General features: G+C 33.3%; 2 protein-coding genes across 3 annotated transcripts; one reads left to right on the forward strand and one right to left on the reverse strand.

Moving 5' to 3' along the window:
• Positions 1 to 3217: 3217 nt before the first annotated feature.
• On the forward strand, positions 3218 to 7833 carry LOC18095009 (uncharacterized). 2 transcript variants are annotated; one of them, XM_006369422.3, is made up of 12 exons: positions 3218 to 3559; positions 3640 to 3709; positions 3910 to 4106; positions 4386 to 4461; positions 4579 to 4662; positions 4741 to 4820; positions 5167 to 5293; positions 5663 to 5722; positions 5822 to 5872; positions 5966 to 6124; positions 6743 to 6875; positions 7317 to 7833. In XM_006369422.3, the coding sequence occupies exons 1-12, from the start codon at positions 3393 to 3395 to the stop codon at positions 7484 to 7486; spliced, it is 1374 nt and encodes a 457-aa protein (XP_006369484.1). In that variant the 5' UTR covers positions 3218 to 3392; the 3' UTR covers positions 7487 to 7833. The 2 variants fall into 2 exon arrangements, with proteins under 2 accessions (XP_006369484.1, XP_024460165.1); XM_024604397.2 differs by lacking the exons at positions 5663 to 5722; positions 5822 to 5872.
• Positions 7834 to 9538: 1705 nt separating this feature from the next.
• Positions 9539 to 10755, reverse strand: LOC18095010 (uncharacterized). The gene has a single exon (XM_052449957.1). It carries the CDS (start codon positions 10391 to 10393, stop codon positions 9848 to 9850), a length of 546 nt encoding a protein of 181 aa, XP_052305917.1. The 5' UTR covers positions 10394 to 10755; the 3' UTR covers positions 9539 to 9847.
• Between the last annotated feature and the right edge of the window lie 6244 nt (positions 10756 to 16999).

Here is a 16999-nt window from a genome sequence, read left to right on the forward strand (position 1 = left end):
ATTGATTTTTTTAACGATAAAGGACAAATTAATTAATGGGGTCTCAAATCAAACAAAAGCGGTGCTCTCGTGTGGAATCAGTATATTTGGTGCGTCCCATTGACTATTCAGTCTTTCCAATATTCACGCTTTCAGTGATTGATATTTTTGGAAACATTTTCCGTTATCATTTGATTATTAAAGAGCATTTTAGTTTTTAATATTGCGGATCAAAAGAAAATTTCAGGTCTCTCTCTCCCTCCCTCGTAGAAGAACTCCCTTTTGTGATATATTTTGCGACCACCATGGTTTTTTTATATTTTATATTAATAATCTCCTATCGTATACGTTTTTTATATGGGTTTGTTTACAGTGATGTAATTGAGATTTTCCCAAAGTTGTTGATTGATTTCTCCTATCTTGTAATTGAAAATAAATACCACTCCTTATTATAGAATAAAATAGATACTAGTTTATTTACCCACGCTATATTGCATGCCTATTAAAAAAAATTAAATATAGTAAAAAATATTCAGGTTTTAGAAAAATATTTAATATTATTATTAAATTAACTCAACAACTCAATTTTGTAACCTCTTGATCTTATTTCTTGTTTACATTGTATTTAAAATTAAATCATGTAAAAATTACTCTAATATGATCTAATTAACTTGGTTGATTCAAAGACAATTCAATTGACTAATAAAAAAAATATGACGATGAAATGAAATACAAAGATGAAATTGTCTGGAAAAAAAAAACCTTCTAACCTATCTTATTGTCTAACCCAAATTTAAAATTAAATTGTGTGAAGAGTTATCCTGACATGATCCCGTTGTAAATACAAATGAAAGGAAATGAAGTAAACAGAGAGATAAAATAATCAAAATTTACTTCATTATTAACATGCATTATAAACAATAGATAGAGCAAAATATTATACTTGCATATATAGAATATATCCTTTATGCATTATTGGATCGAATTATGGCAGCATAGATGGTACTCGATGGTACCTAATTAAGAATGAGTAGATTTTCAGGGACTGATTTGATATTTAACCTTTAGTTCCGATGCTTTTGTCTCAGTTTGAACTTTGAAGTGTTGTTCGCTTGAGTCACATGTTTGAAGTTCCCTCAACGAAGGAAAGACTGTTAGGTGAAGGGACAGAGAGAGAGACGTGTCATCCGTAAACACGTAAAGAAGAAGGCATTTGCGTAATAGAAACACGAGATTGTCTTAATTTCTGGGGTAATCTTATAATTTTCTCAATTGGTTTCCCTCTTGTATACTTAACCAAAAGAGTTGATGGAAGGATGAAATTGAGAATTTCTGGATACATTGGGGACCCAATTGGTAAAGGGATTATAAGTTGGGGACTGATAGTAATAGGTGCTTTTTTAATTATTCCTTGTAAATCTTTTGTGAGACAAAATCAAAACAATAAAAGGGAAGGGAATCCATCGTATTTTGATTATTTCTCAAGCTTGTTGATTTCGTGTAGTTTCGCCCATAATAATCGATATATATATCATGCCTTTTCAAAATACATAACAACCCAAAATAAATTTCATCTAATTTTCAATTTCGGTTCATTCTAAATTTCTCAATCAAATTTCAGCTAATTAAAAGAAAAAAAACAAAAAAAACTATTCTTAAAATAGAATGGACTGAACGGAATGAAACTAAAATATCTTGGCTGGAATTTAGTTTCATTCTGTTCAGTCCATTTTATTTTATGAATAGTTTTTTTTTTCTAATTACATCCTTCAACATTTTATTTATTGGATATTAAACTTTTATAATTCATTATGGTTTCTTTTTTTATGGTTATCTCAATCACATGATTAATGTTACAGGTTTGGTGGGCTAACTTAGTTGACTCAAGTTTTTTTTTTTAATTGATATTTTTTTTTAGTTTCATCATTCAACATTTTCAACTTTTAGTTGATTATGAATTAGACTTTGTCATTTGTTTCGATTTTTTTTCTATAAAGTTATCTCAGTTTCATGACCCAGATTATGAGTTTTGCAAGTTAACCCAGGTAAACTTATGAATTAGATTGATTTTTTGTCTCAATTTTATCACTCAACAATGAGTTTATTGGGAATTGAGCTTCATTTGTTCAAATTTAATTTATTTAATATTATTATGGTCTCATGACTCGGGTTATGAAGTTAGAAGGTCAACTTGATTGATCCAATATTTTGTTGTCTCAATATTAAAAAAAAAGGATGTCCTGAATTTTTTTGAGTAAAAGTATGTTTTTTGCCAGTCATCCAGGTTGTTTTTGGACCTGTCGAGTTTATCGGGTCATATTGAATCAACTTTTAAATGATTTAATTTTTTTTCCATACTAGAAAAACGCTAGGTACGTCTAAATATTTTTTTACGTTAAAATAATTAATCTGAACTATAATTAATCTGAACTGCAGCGTAACGCAAATCAATAATCTAGTAATTACAAAATAAAAATGTTTAAATGTTGAAAATTATATGTAGATATTTGATATTGTTTTTAAAATTCAAATTGTGTAATTACAAGTTAATTTATTTTTGAATTTAAATTTAAATTATGTTGTTTGAATTAATATTTTAATTTATATATATATATATATATATATATATTATCTTAAGTATATAACCTTGAAAAGACATGCTAAAATATTTCAAAAACAAGATATATCGCTATAATTAAAAAAACTGACAGCCAACGGAATTTACAACCTTGTTACTTGCCGCTCTCCTTAAACAAATGAGATTCCATGGATGACGTGGTCCTTTGTCACTCACTGATTGATTCAGTTAAATTCCTTTATCCTTCTTTCTTTCTTTCGAGTCTTGGAGTGTTGAATGACTACACTGCCCTCTTCAAATATCTAAAAAATCTTTATTACAAGATCCGGCCCGGACTTTTGACCCAATTTAAGGCTTAAATGGATTTAACGGGGTTTATTAACTTTTGTTAATAATATGATATCATTTTAGATATTTCCTAAAAGAACTGAAATAATATTGTTTTGGAAAAAAATCATTGACGGAATCTCATTCAAGTCTTGACCAAATCTCAATTTATGAATAAATTTATTAGGTTATAACCGATGCAGAAACAAATCAATCCTGAACCGTTAAATAAAAACGTCAAAAATCGAACAGGCTAGGGTAAGGGAGGGGCAATCTTGTCATCTGGACCATCAATCACTGCATTGCCTTGAAAAATGAAAGAGAGAGACTGACATTCCGAATTTCCAAAAGGTCAGGCAGTTGGCTAAATGCCAGATACAAACAGAGAAGCTTATGTAAATAATGGAAATGAAACAAAAAGAAGGTAAAGCACAAAACAGAACCGCCTTTCCTTTCCTTCCCTTCCCTTCCCCTTGCAGCAACCTTGTAGTAAAGTAAAGCAAGCATAATGAGGAATGATGTTGAAAACGATGATGATGATGATTCGTACCCTAAGCCTGTCGGAAGACGGTGTGTTTTCTATTACGGCGTCGGTCATATGCTCAACGACATCACAGCTGCCTGTTGGTTTACTTATCTTCTACTGTTCTTGACGGAAATTGGACTATCCCCGAGGTAACTATGCTGCCATACAATTTTATGTTATCCTTGTTGTAGTATTGGTGATATTTACGCCACTTATTATTATTGCACAGGGATGCTGCTATAGCTATGCTTGCAGGTCAGATAGCTGATGGTTTTGCTACTGTATTTGCTGGAGAACTGGTATCTATGCCTAACTCTCTTTATTAGCAAAAAAAAAATGTTTGTCTAAGGAGGGTTTTGATTTTTGGAATTTGAATTTGACAGATGAATGCTCTGCTCTATATCTGAAATTTTGTCTTCTAAATTGTCGAATGATTTTAATTTTTGGATAATTCTTGGTCATCCTTTCTGGGAGTAATTTTTGTTTGCTTGCTTGATAGATAGACAGGTTTGGACATTTCAAAGTATGGCATGGTGCAGGATCTATCTTGGTTGCAATCTCATTTTCTTCAGTTTTTGGCGGTTGCTTGCCATGCAAAATCTTGGCTTCCTGTTCGTCCGTAGTAGAAACTGTTTCATACAGCACGTCTGCTGCAATCTTCAATGTGGGTTGGGCTGCCACCCAAGTTTCACACATGTAATGATCTCTGTAGTCTAGTTCTGCTAGTTACAATGTGCTTTCACTATTATTCATTCTTCAAAGCAGAACATAAGCCAATAATTTTAATTTTTTCCTGATTTTTCCACTGCTTGATAGAAAAGCCGAAGCAGTGTCCAATTGTTTGTTTAGAGATAAACAAAGAAAAACAATAATCTCTCATAGAATCCATGGAAGAGTTACAGATATGGTGTAATTTTATCTGTTATAAAGCTGCAGCTTATGCACTATCAACTTCAATTTCTCCTTTTGTTATAGGTCGATGGTGAATTGCATTTCATTGAATTCATCAAGCAGGGTGGTAATGACAAGCTGTCGGAATGCTTTTACAATGGTCATCTTCTCTCTAAATTTTGAATTAGTGCTTTATTTCTTTCAGTACTTATTAATGCAGAAGAATTGGAGGTGATGTTCATTTTCTTTTGTTGATTTAATCTCCAAATGTTTATAGGTTGCAAACCTCAGTCTTTATGCTGTCGCACTAGTAGTATTCAGTTCCATTAAAGCAACAACTCATGCGGATATTGAAAATCAGGTATGAGATTGCTCTATGTTGATTTTGTTCTAAGAGCTTGTTTTGGGTCCTGTCTTTACATTTGCCTCAAATGTGCAGTACCGCTGGATTGCGTATACATCAATTTTTATTGGATGCTGCTTTGTGGGAATATTTCATCTTGGCACTAAAGAGCCAAGGTACTGCCAATCGTCTTGATCTTTTTTGCAGTTCTTAGATGGTGTTTTGGTAGTTGCTAATGTTGAATAGTGTAGCACAGTGGCAGTGAATGACTCTGATGAATACTGATCACTTGTCGATATACATGCTTTTACTTTCAAGGTGTAATACTGAAGAAACATGTCAACCCTTTTTCCATTTAAATCATAATATGGATGCCACTTTGGTATTTTAATTTTGTACACTGCACTCATGGTTCTCAAGCATAATGTGAGGGCTCGAACTTGAGATTTCTTGGGGTGGGAGGGACATGAGTACCAGTAGCTGCTAGTTAGTTATAGTAATAGAATTACCCTTTTATTGCAGGTTAAAGATATGCGTACATGGAACTAGTAATGCAAGGATATCATGGGCATACTGGTTCAAGAAAGTTTTATACTATCAAGTTGGTCTTGTCTATATGCTTACCAGACTTGTACAAAATGTTTCACAGGTCAGAACACATTTCCTTTGTCTCACTTGGCACTTGTTTCATTTAATCTCAAGTTATATATATGCATGTAAGTATTCAAGATACTTAACTTTCTCTGCTTAAAATATGTGGGAAGCCAAAGTTCACCATGGCCGGATCCGTTCTTTTTTAAACGACAAATTGCACCGTGTCAATAAATTTCCTGGAGTAATTGTCCTTTTAAGTCCATAAAGAACATGGGAAGAATTTTGCAAGAAATTGGCATTCATTTTTTTTTGTTGCTGATATTTTATGAGCATAACTATGTGTGTGCAAGCTATCTGTCATTTTGAGAGAAATAGGCATTCATTATAAGTAGGTTTTACACCCAAATGGCTTCATTTTCTTCAGGTATATCTTGCATTCTATGTTATGGATGATTTGCAGATGGCCAAGTCAGCTAAAGCTTTGGTAGGTTCCCAGACATTGTCACCATCAATTTTATCAGTCTTAGATGCATTGACTTTGGGAAATGAATAAACTAATAAGATGCCTGATTGATGGAAGTAGGTTCCTGCAATGATCTATATGAGCAGCTTCTTTGTATCTGTCATTATGCAGGTGATCCTCACATACCTTGTTTGAAATCCTTATGTTACTTCTGCATGTTCTTTTCTTCCATTGATAATCAAGTTTCAAGCATTCATATTCTAGGAAATGTCATGGACTGGCCAACGCCTGAAAGCCTACTATTCTGCTGGTGGCATTCTCTGGGTATTCTGTGGGGCAGGCATCCTCTTTTTACCTAGAAACATGAGTGCTTTCATGTACGTCATATCAGTACTTATTGGGATAGCAAATGCTCTAATGACGGTATGATATATGATTTTGCACTTTAGACTATACTTCATGTCATGGAATTATGTGGTTTAGTCTCCAATCTTAGTTATTCTTTAGTTTCACAAGTCCTAGTGGCTTTCTGCTTCCCCATGAGTGTAAATGTGTTTCTTGTATTCAAAAGGAAATAATACGAAAGAAAATTTACATATGCGCTTGATTTGTATGATGGACTCTCTCAGTCCCGTGACAAAGATTGGCCAAATTCACATACAAAGCTTCCAGTTTTAACTGTCATTGACAGTTGGTAGTCTTGATCTTAGTTTATTAAACATGGTCTTAGCTTCTTAGACACCGCAATAGAAATGAAAATTGTAGATTGTTGGTGAAAAGAAAAGGAAGAATTATTACATGGAACACCAGTACAATGGAAAGAAATATATGGACCTTGAGATTGTCATTTTGGGATTCCAAGGCTGGTTTCACCTGCCATCATGATATCCTATTTTTAAAATCTTGTATTTTAGTTTTATTTATTATTGTTATGAATTTGTTACTGCCTTAAAATTTAGTGAATGACTTAAATTTGCTGCTCCTGTTGTTGTTGTTGCTGGGTTTTTTCTTTTTATTTCTTTACCCAAATATGAATAACAGGTAACTGGAGTAAGCATGCAAAGTATTCTAGTTGGTTCAGATCTAAATGGCTGTGCATTTGTTTATGGATCTTTGAGTTTCCTAGACAAGATTTCATGTGGGCTTGCTGTCTTTGCCCTTCAGTCTTTTCAGAGTAAGTCTTCTCCAATTGCAAGGCCTTTTCTGATCTCTTCTCTGCACAAAAAGTAGAGAAAAAATAAAGCTGGTTGCGGTGTTTGCATGGAAATGTGGTTAGTAGACTATATTTCTATTTAAGAGTAACTTTATGCCAAAGATGGAAGATTGCAGATATACCTTTTTAACATTTTGTTTCTATATGCTGCATCTGAACATGAAACCCCAACGGTGGTTTAGGGTTGAATGTGTTTTACAATGCCCTGGAATAACCATCACAAGTAGATGATTCTTACCACTACCGCCATGAGTTAATTTGGAAGATACAAAACCACAAATTTAAAGCGAGGATGATATAATCCCATTTCATAATCATTCAGCACTCACATTTTACTTACAAAGCCCTTCAGTTGGTTCATGGCCTGAATCTTCTTAACACCATCCACACTCTTTTACGCAGGCTCCTCACCGAAAACAGAGGAAGCCCTTTCTACAGATTATTTTTCAGTCACAAGATATGGCTTGGGTCTACTTCCAGCTGTTTGTTCACTTGCTGGGGTGGCTATTACATACACTATGAAACTCCAGACACAGGATTCAAAATCCTTGATGGAACCGCTGCTGGAATGATTTACCAAAGCTCCCAATTTGTACAAAAAGCCTTGACTCGCTCACCTCATTGCTGCCATTTGACTACCAATCTGAATGCTAGAGTGCCGAAGGCCAAGCGATTCCAAGCAGCTAGAAGATTGTTGGATTGCAGATATACTTGTACGTACCAAGTTGGGGGATCTTTTGTTTTTTTTTTTCTTACTCCCTTTTGGGATGTAATCATTGATATTTCATTTATGCTCACAAGATGTTTTTTAATAGAATTTTCATATTATAATTCTTACATTGTTTCGCACAATGTTGTCAAACAGTTGTATTAAATCTCACGAAATTAAAGTCTAATTCAAGTTAGGGCATTCACTTTGTGTCCCTGTGTGTTAGGAAACCTTGAGCTGAGTTATTGTCATGTTTAGAGGCAGTAAACCCTGTGCATGGATTCTGCCAAAATAACCTTGTGTGAGTACAGTTGAATCATGTTTTTAAAAAATTCTAAATTTATTTTTGATTTAAATTAAATTTTTGGAATGCTTTTAAATTATTTTGATGTGATGAATCAAAAATAAATTTTAAAAAATAAAAAATTTATTTAAATAATTTTTATCAAAAATAATTTTTGGAATGTCAAAATAACCTCTTGTAGAGCTATGAAGGAGTGCAGTTGAATCATGTTTTTAAAAAATTCTAATTTTTTTTTTAAATTAATTTTTTGGGATGCTTTTAAATTATTTATTTTGGTGTGATGAATTAAAAATAAATTTTAAAAAATAAAAAAATTATTTTAATATATTTTCAAACGAAAAACATTTTAAAAAATAATTTTACAGCAAAATAAAGCCCTGCATCATAATAAAAAAAATCAATTATTTGTTTATCAATAAACAAATAAACTAAATAACAAAATAGGAAAACTTACTAAATCTTAATGCAATATAGAAAATAAAATCCTAATTTATTTTTATTTTATAAAATTTATTATTATTAATAAGCTTTTTGCCTAGTGATCGCGAGCTGTTTGTACTTGCAAAGACGATTAAAGATGATATCAATGATTATAATTAGCATCATAAACTAAGTTTAAATTTGTCTTTCAAAATAAAAGGATTAAAGATATGAGACATTCATTGGGTTAAAAGGTACTTTAATGCTCACAGTAATATAATTGAGAAATGATAAACATCATGAACCTAAATACCAAAACGCAAGATAAATCTTCTTTTAAAGTCGTTTTACCTTTTTTTCCTACTTTGTAGTTTTGTTAAGTGGTATCCATTGCCCATTTCTTCTCACAAATTAAATTTCTAGTTTTCGAATAATTTAAAGACTTTTGAAGTTCAATATTTCAAGTTAATATTTTTTATGAGTTTTAAGGTTAGAAGTTGAGTGGATTGATTTGCAAGTTAATGATTTAGCTTATTTTAAAAAAAAAATTAAAATAATATTATTTTTATAAAAAAAATTAATTCAAAATAAAATTTGATTCAAACCAGTTTCAAATTAACATGTCATCAAGATTTTATAACAATACATAAAACAAGAAATATAAAGCAAAAAACTCTAAAGGATATAGCTCAACTAGTCAGGTCTTAAGTTTGCTCTCTAGAGATCACCAGTTCGAGTCCCACAAACCTCAGAGTCACTAGAAACTTATATGGTCATTAACTTTAGGGCCCGTGAGATTAGTCGAAGTGTGTGCAAGCTGACCCGACACCCACGTTAAAAAAAAAAAAAAAAAAGCAAAGATTGCTGTTAGCCATAGAAAAGGTTAATCGCATATCTCAGCCCTTTACTTTCAATATCTTCTCAATATGGTCCCCAGATTGTTTTTTTTTATGTGAAGTTAATCTTCACAGACTCAGTTAAGAATGCAGGCCTTCCTTAATGCGCTGTACTAATGAAGAAAATTCTCCGTTACAGCGTTGATTCAAAACATTTGTTATTACTAATTTTGTTGCAAAATTTTTTTTTTCCGATTCTATTTAAATGAAAAATTTAAAGCATGATTAAAAAAATCTTGCATTAGGAAAATGGTTCATCCAGAAGAAACAATCAAAAAGAAAAAATTGCAGAGAGTACCAAAAAGGACTACTAATTTCTACTAATATCATCGTGCAAAATTATAGGAGAATAGCAAAAAATCTGCCAGATGCGTACATGTGTAGTAGAAACATACATAAATACATAGATATACATAAATACATTACATACATAAATACATATATATATATATATATATATATATAGAGAGAGAGAGAGAGAGAGAGAGAGAGAGAGAGTTTCCATTGGAGGATTAATAGCCAATCGAAATCAAGGCATGTCGAGGAGTATTTTATGTATATGCATAAGTAGTGATCAGAAGAGTCCCTGGAAAATATGCATGGCCTACATGGGCAACCGGAGAAGTGACTTTTTCCGAGATCCATTATTCATGCGTGTGTCACGCTTGATTCTGATCAAATGGCTTAACACTTTGACATAGCGACCCACCATTCCCTTAAGCTTCACTCCTTCAATTCCTTCTTTTGCTTGTTTCATTGTTACTAATTGAAGCTGCTTTTCTTCTCCCTTGAAATGCTGGCCAAGGGAATTCCTGCTTCCTGATAATTTCCTCTCAATGTTTTCATCATCTCCGCCCCTTGTTTCCTGCAGCACCAGCTTGGTGGGTTCACTTTCTTGGTTGCCTGCGTTGTCGATTATAAGTTGCTTCAGGCTGCTTTTACGATCTTCTTCAACATCATCTGTTGCAGGAAAGCTCTCCGTTTCTTTATCATGGACAGCAACATCTTTAGCATCTCTCTCTTCTTCTGTCGAGACTGTTGTGGGATTTCGATTGGCTTCTTCGAAATTCATGAACGGCTTTCTTGTTCTCCTGGACATAGTAATATCATAACGGGGTTTGCATGGAATATTGCACCGCTCACTTCCCATTATTCTTTATCTGCGACCACTATTACTACGTACTTGCAGAAGGGAAGAGCTTTGAGTGCTTGATGCATAAAAAAAAAACTAAATATATGCTTGTGGCAAGGATAGAAAATAAGATCAAAAGAGAGAAAATTTGAGGGTCTAGCTAGGTCTAATTGTGTGGTTAAAAGAGGTTTACTTTGTGAACAATCAAGAAGGTGAAACGTCTGTTTTCGATCGATTGGTGGTTGTCCATCTCTTGCAACCAAATGATTGGTAACCCTCCGCCAAGAATTATTATAATCACCTCTTAAATCTTCATTAGAACACACGAAGCAGCACCAAACACCTACAATGGATTCGTTGTGTGTTAATCACTCCCCCCCTCTCTCTATATATATATAGATGCGGAGATCCCGAGGGTTTACCTGTTGATTAACAAGGTATATTCCATTCTTTTATTTTTTAAATTTAAATTTTAAAACCAACATTTTAAAAACAATTATTTAGTTCTCCTGAATTAATACCAATATATCTCTTATATTCTAATGAATAATGATATAGAAAGGGAATACAACCATTTCCATGTGAATGGTAATTTTTTTTTGATGTAACCTTTTTATGGGGTAGGTGACTTGCTTGCTTTCAATGAACAATTAGCAGAAGCTTGAAATTTCAATTTTCTCTTTGGTATCCATCACAAATTTTCATGATTTGAGCTTGAATAAAGGAAGGGAACAAGTTAAGAAAGTTTTTGGATCGATTTATGGAGCCTAATTTATGATGCATCAATCAATCATGAATAGGGGATAGAACATTTTTTCCCTTCCAAGGATGATAAACCAAGCAAAAGGCATCGATCTCCTATGTGTTAGCTTTTATATGAAGAAGAAAGGAAAAGGGAAAAGGGAAAATCATTGACAATTAAGGTCAGTAAACTCACCGGTCAAGAATGTGTTTGGGAACATGGTGCTAACCATATTCTTTTAAATTTTAAATTTTTTTTGTTTAAAATAAAATTTTTATTATTATTTCAGATCGTTTTGATGTGTTAATATTAAAAATAATTTTTTTTTATTTTAATGTATTTCTAAGAAAAAAAACATTTTAAATCACCACCACTACCACAATTCCAAACACACAAAAAAAAAAAAAACCCGGACCTAATCATAGCACATCCATTTCCCAGCAAAAAAAATTAAAAAAGGGAAAAGGACGTATTTGTCCCCAAATTACTATGAGATTTCCAATTAGGCCCCCACCTATGTTTCATTTTCCAATAAAACCCCTCCATCCATAATTTATTATAAACTTGACTATCTTCTACTAAAAATTGCACACTTTCATCACATACTCTATTTAATCTCATGGGATTATCTTGATGATTAGGAATTAAGATGGTTAAGAAGGTATGCTTCGTTCTTTGACTTTTTGGATTCAAATCTTAGGCTCAACATCCCAGAAAAATTATTAAATTTCTCTAAACACACTAAGTTCATATGATGATGCGTTCTTGGGACGTCCAGGGAGAAACCTCAGTATCAGTTGATATATAAACTAACCTAAAAATATCATTTAGAGTCGAAAAAAATCTCATGCTTTATTTCGTCATATGTTTTCATGAGAAATTTCCCAGAAGTAATTCTTTCTTACAATGAAATGTAAGCAAATTATTAGATTTCTCTAAACACGCCAAGCTGATATGATGATCATTTGATGATGTGTTCTTGGGTCCAGGGAGAAAACTCAGTCTTTGTTGATATACAAAATAGCCTAAGAATATCATTTATGGTTGAAAAAAATCTCATGCTTTATTTCGTCATATGTTTTCATGAGAAATTTCCCAAAAGTAATTCTTTTTTACGATGAAATGTAAGCAAATTATTAGATTTCTCTAAACACACCAAGCTGATATATATGATGATTTGATGATGTGTTCTTGGGTCCAGGGAGAAAACTCAGTCTTTGTTGATATACAAAATAGCCTAAAAATATAATTTATGGTTCAAAACAATCTCAAGCTTTATTTCGTCATATGTTTTAATGAGAAATTTCCCAAAAGTAATTCTTTTTTACAATGAAATGTAGGCAACCATATCTTCTCCTTTTTAGCGATAAATTAGACTCAGTGCTTGCGCTTTGTTGCTGTATCAATTTTTTTTTTTTTTTTTTTTTTGCATAAAAACTGATATTTTGCTATTGTAAGAGTTTTTTTTTTTAAATAAACATGCTTTGAATCATAAACCCAACTAGGTTTAATAATTGGTTTTAATTCAATTAGATAAAAAAAAAAGATACGACAATAAATAAATAAATTTTTTTAAAAAATAATTATAATTACCCAAGGAAAAAATATTATTTTCAAAAAAAAGGCAAATGACATATCCTAATTCATAGCTAGTTGAATATGAAAGAATAAAATAGGTTAAAAAAATAATACAAAAAATTGATTCTAGCTAACCCACGTTAGCATGACAAAAATGATTGAGTATTTGGAATTACATGTCATTAGGTAATTTACTAAGCAATATAATGTTTATTTGTTTGTATGACATATCTTAATTCATAGGTCGTTAAATATGAAAGAATAAAATAGGTTAAAAAAATAATACAAAAAATTAATTCTAGTTAACCCACGTTAGCATGACAAAAATGATTGAGTATTTAAAATTACATGTCATTAGGTAATTTACTAAGCAATATAATGTTTATTTGTTTGTATGTAAATAATTTAATTTTTACAGGTAATGACTCCATCATGATCTCCATCATGATTTAGGAATTCAAGCTGTTTATGATGAAGAAATTTGAAATGATGGCTTAGATCTTACGACGTATTTTCTGGGAATTGAAGTAAAATAATATAGCAGTGGAATTTTCATTTCACAAGCTAAGTACGTAGAAAATGTTTTGAAGAAGTTTGTCATGGAAGATTGTTAGCCTGTGGATACTCCAGTCAAGTGTGGAATCAAGCTAACTAAAGAAGAAGAATAAGGAGCATCGGTGAATCCAACATATTATAAAAGCATTGTAGGGTGTTTGTGATGCCTAACATGTACCAGACCAGATATTTTGTATGAAGTTGGTTTCATCAGCAGGTACATGGAATAACCAAGGAGTTTACATTTGAAAGCAGCTAAGAGGATTCTGCATTTTGTTAAAGTATCCTTAAGCTATTGTTTATTCTATTCATCCTCATAAAGTTTTGAGATCACTAGTTATAGTGACAGTGATTAGGCTACAAATCTTGAAGATAGAAAGAGCAGAACTAGTTTTGTGTTTTATTTGGGAGAATTAACTTTTACATGGTCATCCAAGAAACAATTAAGTGTTGCATTATCAACATGTGAAGTAGAATACATTGTTGCAGCCTCTTGTGTATGTCATGCAGTTTGGTTAAGGAAGTTATTAGAAGAACTATAACAAAAGCAGAAGGAAACTACCCGAATTTTTGTTAATAACAAGTCTGCAATTGATTTAGCAAAGAATTCAGTCCATCATAAACGTTCAAAACATATTGATACACGTTTCCATTTCATAAGAGAGTATGTGAAAGAAAGAGAAGTGAAGTTAGTTTATGTTAGAACAAATAAACAAGTGGCTGATATTTTTACGAAACCATTGAAGATAAAGACGTTTTGTTACTTGCAGAAGAAACTTGGAGTTATGACGATTGAAAAAACAAGTTTAAAAGGGGGAGAATGTTGAAGATTAAACTTGTATTGGAAACTAAGAATCTTTAAGGTAGCAATGTCATGAAGTTAGTGTTATCATAATTGAGTCAATAGTTTTATTTAAGGCCTTTGAGATTTTTAAAAAACATTATTAAATGTCTATATAGTTGTAAGTGTTCTGTTAATGAAAGTGTGTGAGTACCAATATCAGTTTCTTGTTTTCTACCCTGTGGTGTATGTGTGTGAGTGAGCCTCCCATGGAGCCTCCGAGTTCATTTTTCCAACAGAAGCTTTGTGTTGGGAGCCCCAAGGATTTGGTTCCCAGTGATTCTTTGCCCAATAGTTGTCGTAATATTACATCAGCTGATTTTAGCAAGGACAAGGAGAAGAAAAAATGAAGGCTGCCAAGACCATCAATGATTAACAATATTGTCAAAAAATCAGGAAATATTGTGGATTATTCCAAGTCCAACCACAGGAAAAGGGATTCTTTGGGGAATGGCGGGAGCAAGGTGCAATGTGGTTTGGATCAGACGCGGAGATTTTGTTTGGACTCTGCTAGGAGGATCTATTGACTGATTCTTCGCTTCAAATGATAAAGATTACTGCACTTTTGCTTGACATATGCGACAAATATTAATGGTTCTAATTAAAATATTTTTCACTATTCTGTCAGTGATAAACTAGCTGTTGCTGCAGGTTCGTTCCAAGATTGACTCGTCACACGAGTCCCTGTCTCTATGCTTTCGCCATTGAAAACCAGGAATGAGACCTCGTCACCCATTCAACTGTCAAGCCTTTGAAAAAAAGACTTGAAGTCAGCAACTGACCATGTTGTTCCGAATAGTTCAGGTTACCCTGAGTTCCAAAACTTGGTCCAAAAGTAGAATTTCCTGATGCAATTCCTCTTGCCATTCACATTCCTGGAAAGGTCTGAGTCATACCCATATTATGAGATTCCAATCCAGATTGTGCCATTGCCGATTTCTTTGTAATTTCTTCATCATGAAAAGAACTCGGTTCTTATGTTATTGGTGTTTTCGGGAAACTCTAGGCTGTAAGAATGCTGCAGTTTTGGCTGCGACACGTGAACTTGAAGAAGCATCGGCTGTTGACAACGTGATTCAGTGCACGCAGTAGCAATCCCTTGACCTTTTCTATCATTTTACTGACAACGTGTTGGCATCCTTATGTTTTTCATTTCCCGCATTGTTGCTGACCGATGAGCAACCCCCTTCCATCAGGGCCTCAACACCCTTTTCTTATTCATTTAATAAAAATGTTTTGTTTAACAGAGTGAGTGTCTCGCTCAGACGTGTCTCACCATATTTTTAGAGCTAATTTGCCAATTTCCACATGACTCAGGGAAAGAATGGTTCTAGCTAGTGAAAAAGAACAAAGTACGTACCGTTGCCATTTCCTCCCAAATATCACGTTGCCCATTTTTTAGGTGATGAAATTAACCATTGGTCTTGACTGTCATAGAGGCTAAAAGAGAAGCAAGAGAGGTCCTGAGACTTCTTGCTCAAAAGAACCAGAGTCAGGGGATTTAGGACTCATACCAGTAATCTATCAGCAAGCTTAGAAAGCCAGGTTGGAAGGCTGAAAGGACGCAACATGCTGTCCCCCAGTCGTCCTGTTACAAACCCGAAGTGACTGTTTAGAGAACAATAAAAGGAGCTCCTAAGTGAGAGTCATTGAGCATGCCGAGAATATAGATGATGAGTTGAGAAATTTGAATGCTAAGTTTAACTCACGACATATGTTATCTTCTGTGTTGATCATTAAGAACCTGGTTTTGTTTTTGTTTTTTTGTTTTTAAGGATAATCTTAATGTATGGAATCTTCGTACAGCTGGCTAGTGGAGATGTATATCAATCTTCAACTTGTCGATTTATGTAGAGATCCAGTATGTTTCAAAGAAAATTTAGCTTAGGGAAGTCATAAATTAGCTAGCTATTTTTACTGATGCACCTCATGGAAAAATTTCATCTAACAGCATCTTCAGTACCGTTAACGGAGCAATATTCGGACCTCTACCAGAACATGCAGAGTCGGAAATACCATTCTTTACTCAGTGACGCCAGCCTTCTTGAAGCAAAATCAAGCATTTATGATAGCCTGTGATGTGTATAACCTCGTGTATGTAAAAGTTAAACAAATACTAATGTAGCATCTTGGGTTCATTCTGCTATACAGACTAATCTTTCTATATTCAGTTTGTTCAAGAAGCCCGGGAAGAGTGTAGGTTTGACAGTGATAAACGTCATTAAGTCATCCTAGATAATTCCATGGAAGAACTAAATTCCGCGAATCAATCACCTTAAAAAAAAACCAAGCCCTGGAAACCAAAACAAGTTCATACCAGATTCAAGTACTAGGCAGGTTTCATCCCCTTCAAAACGATGCCTCACCTCTGTAAAGAAAGTGAATCCTGGAAGTAGGGATTGTCCCATGGGAAGGGAATTAAACGAGACGGCAACTTTATCAGAAATACTGCTCTTAGGTTCTCGTGAATGGTTCTTGAGGTGTATGGAGTATTCATTGAACGTGGGTTTTGGGTTATGCCGAGGGAAACCTTCTGAGATTGCAGGTCTTCTTGGGCTGCTTAAAAGGATGACTTATTCGGGGGTGTGGTTAAGGTTGATGCAAGAATAGAAGGCTTGAAGAAGAAATTATATGGATTTCTGGGATGCATATCATATATAACATTCAGATGTTCCATTTTCTTCACTGGTAAACCACAGTTAGCCTAGGATTAGGAAAGCTGACAGCCAGAGATATAGCAAGCTGTGTTCCTTTTATATACAATAGATTGCTTGAACAATTTGCATCTATTGTCAGTCTAGTTTTTATGAATTATGATGGAACTTCAGAGTTCAACTTCAAACATATGCAAAGTGTAAGCGATGTTTATGGATGTAGTGATGCTGCCCCAAGAAGCATTTGACATATA

Source organism: Populus trichocarpa, chromosome 1 (assembly GCF_000002775.5).
Source record: "Populus trichocarpa isolate Nisqually-1 chromosome 1, P.trichocarpa_v4.1, whole genome shotgun sequence".
Lineage (NCBI taxonomy): Eukaryota > Viridiplantae > Streptophyta > Magnoliopsida > Malpighiales > Salicaceae > Populus > Populus trichocarpa.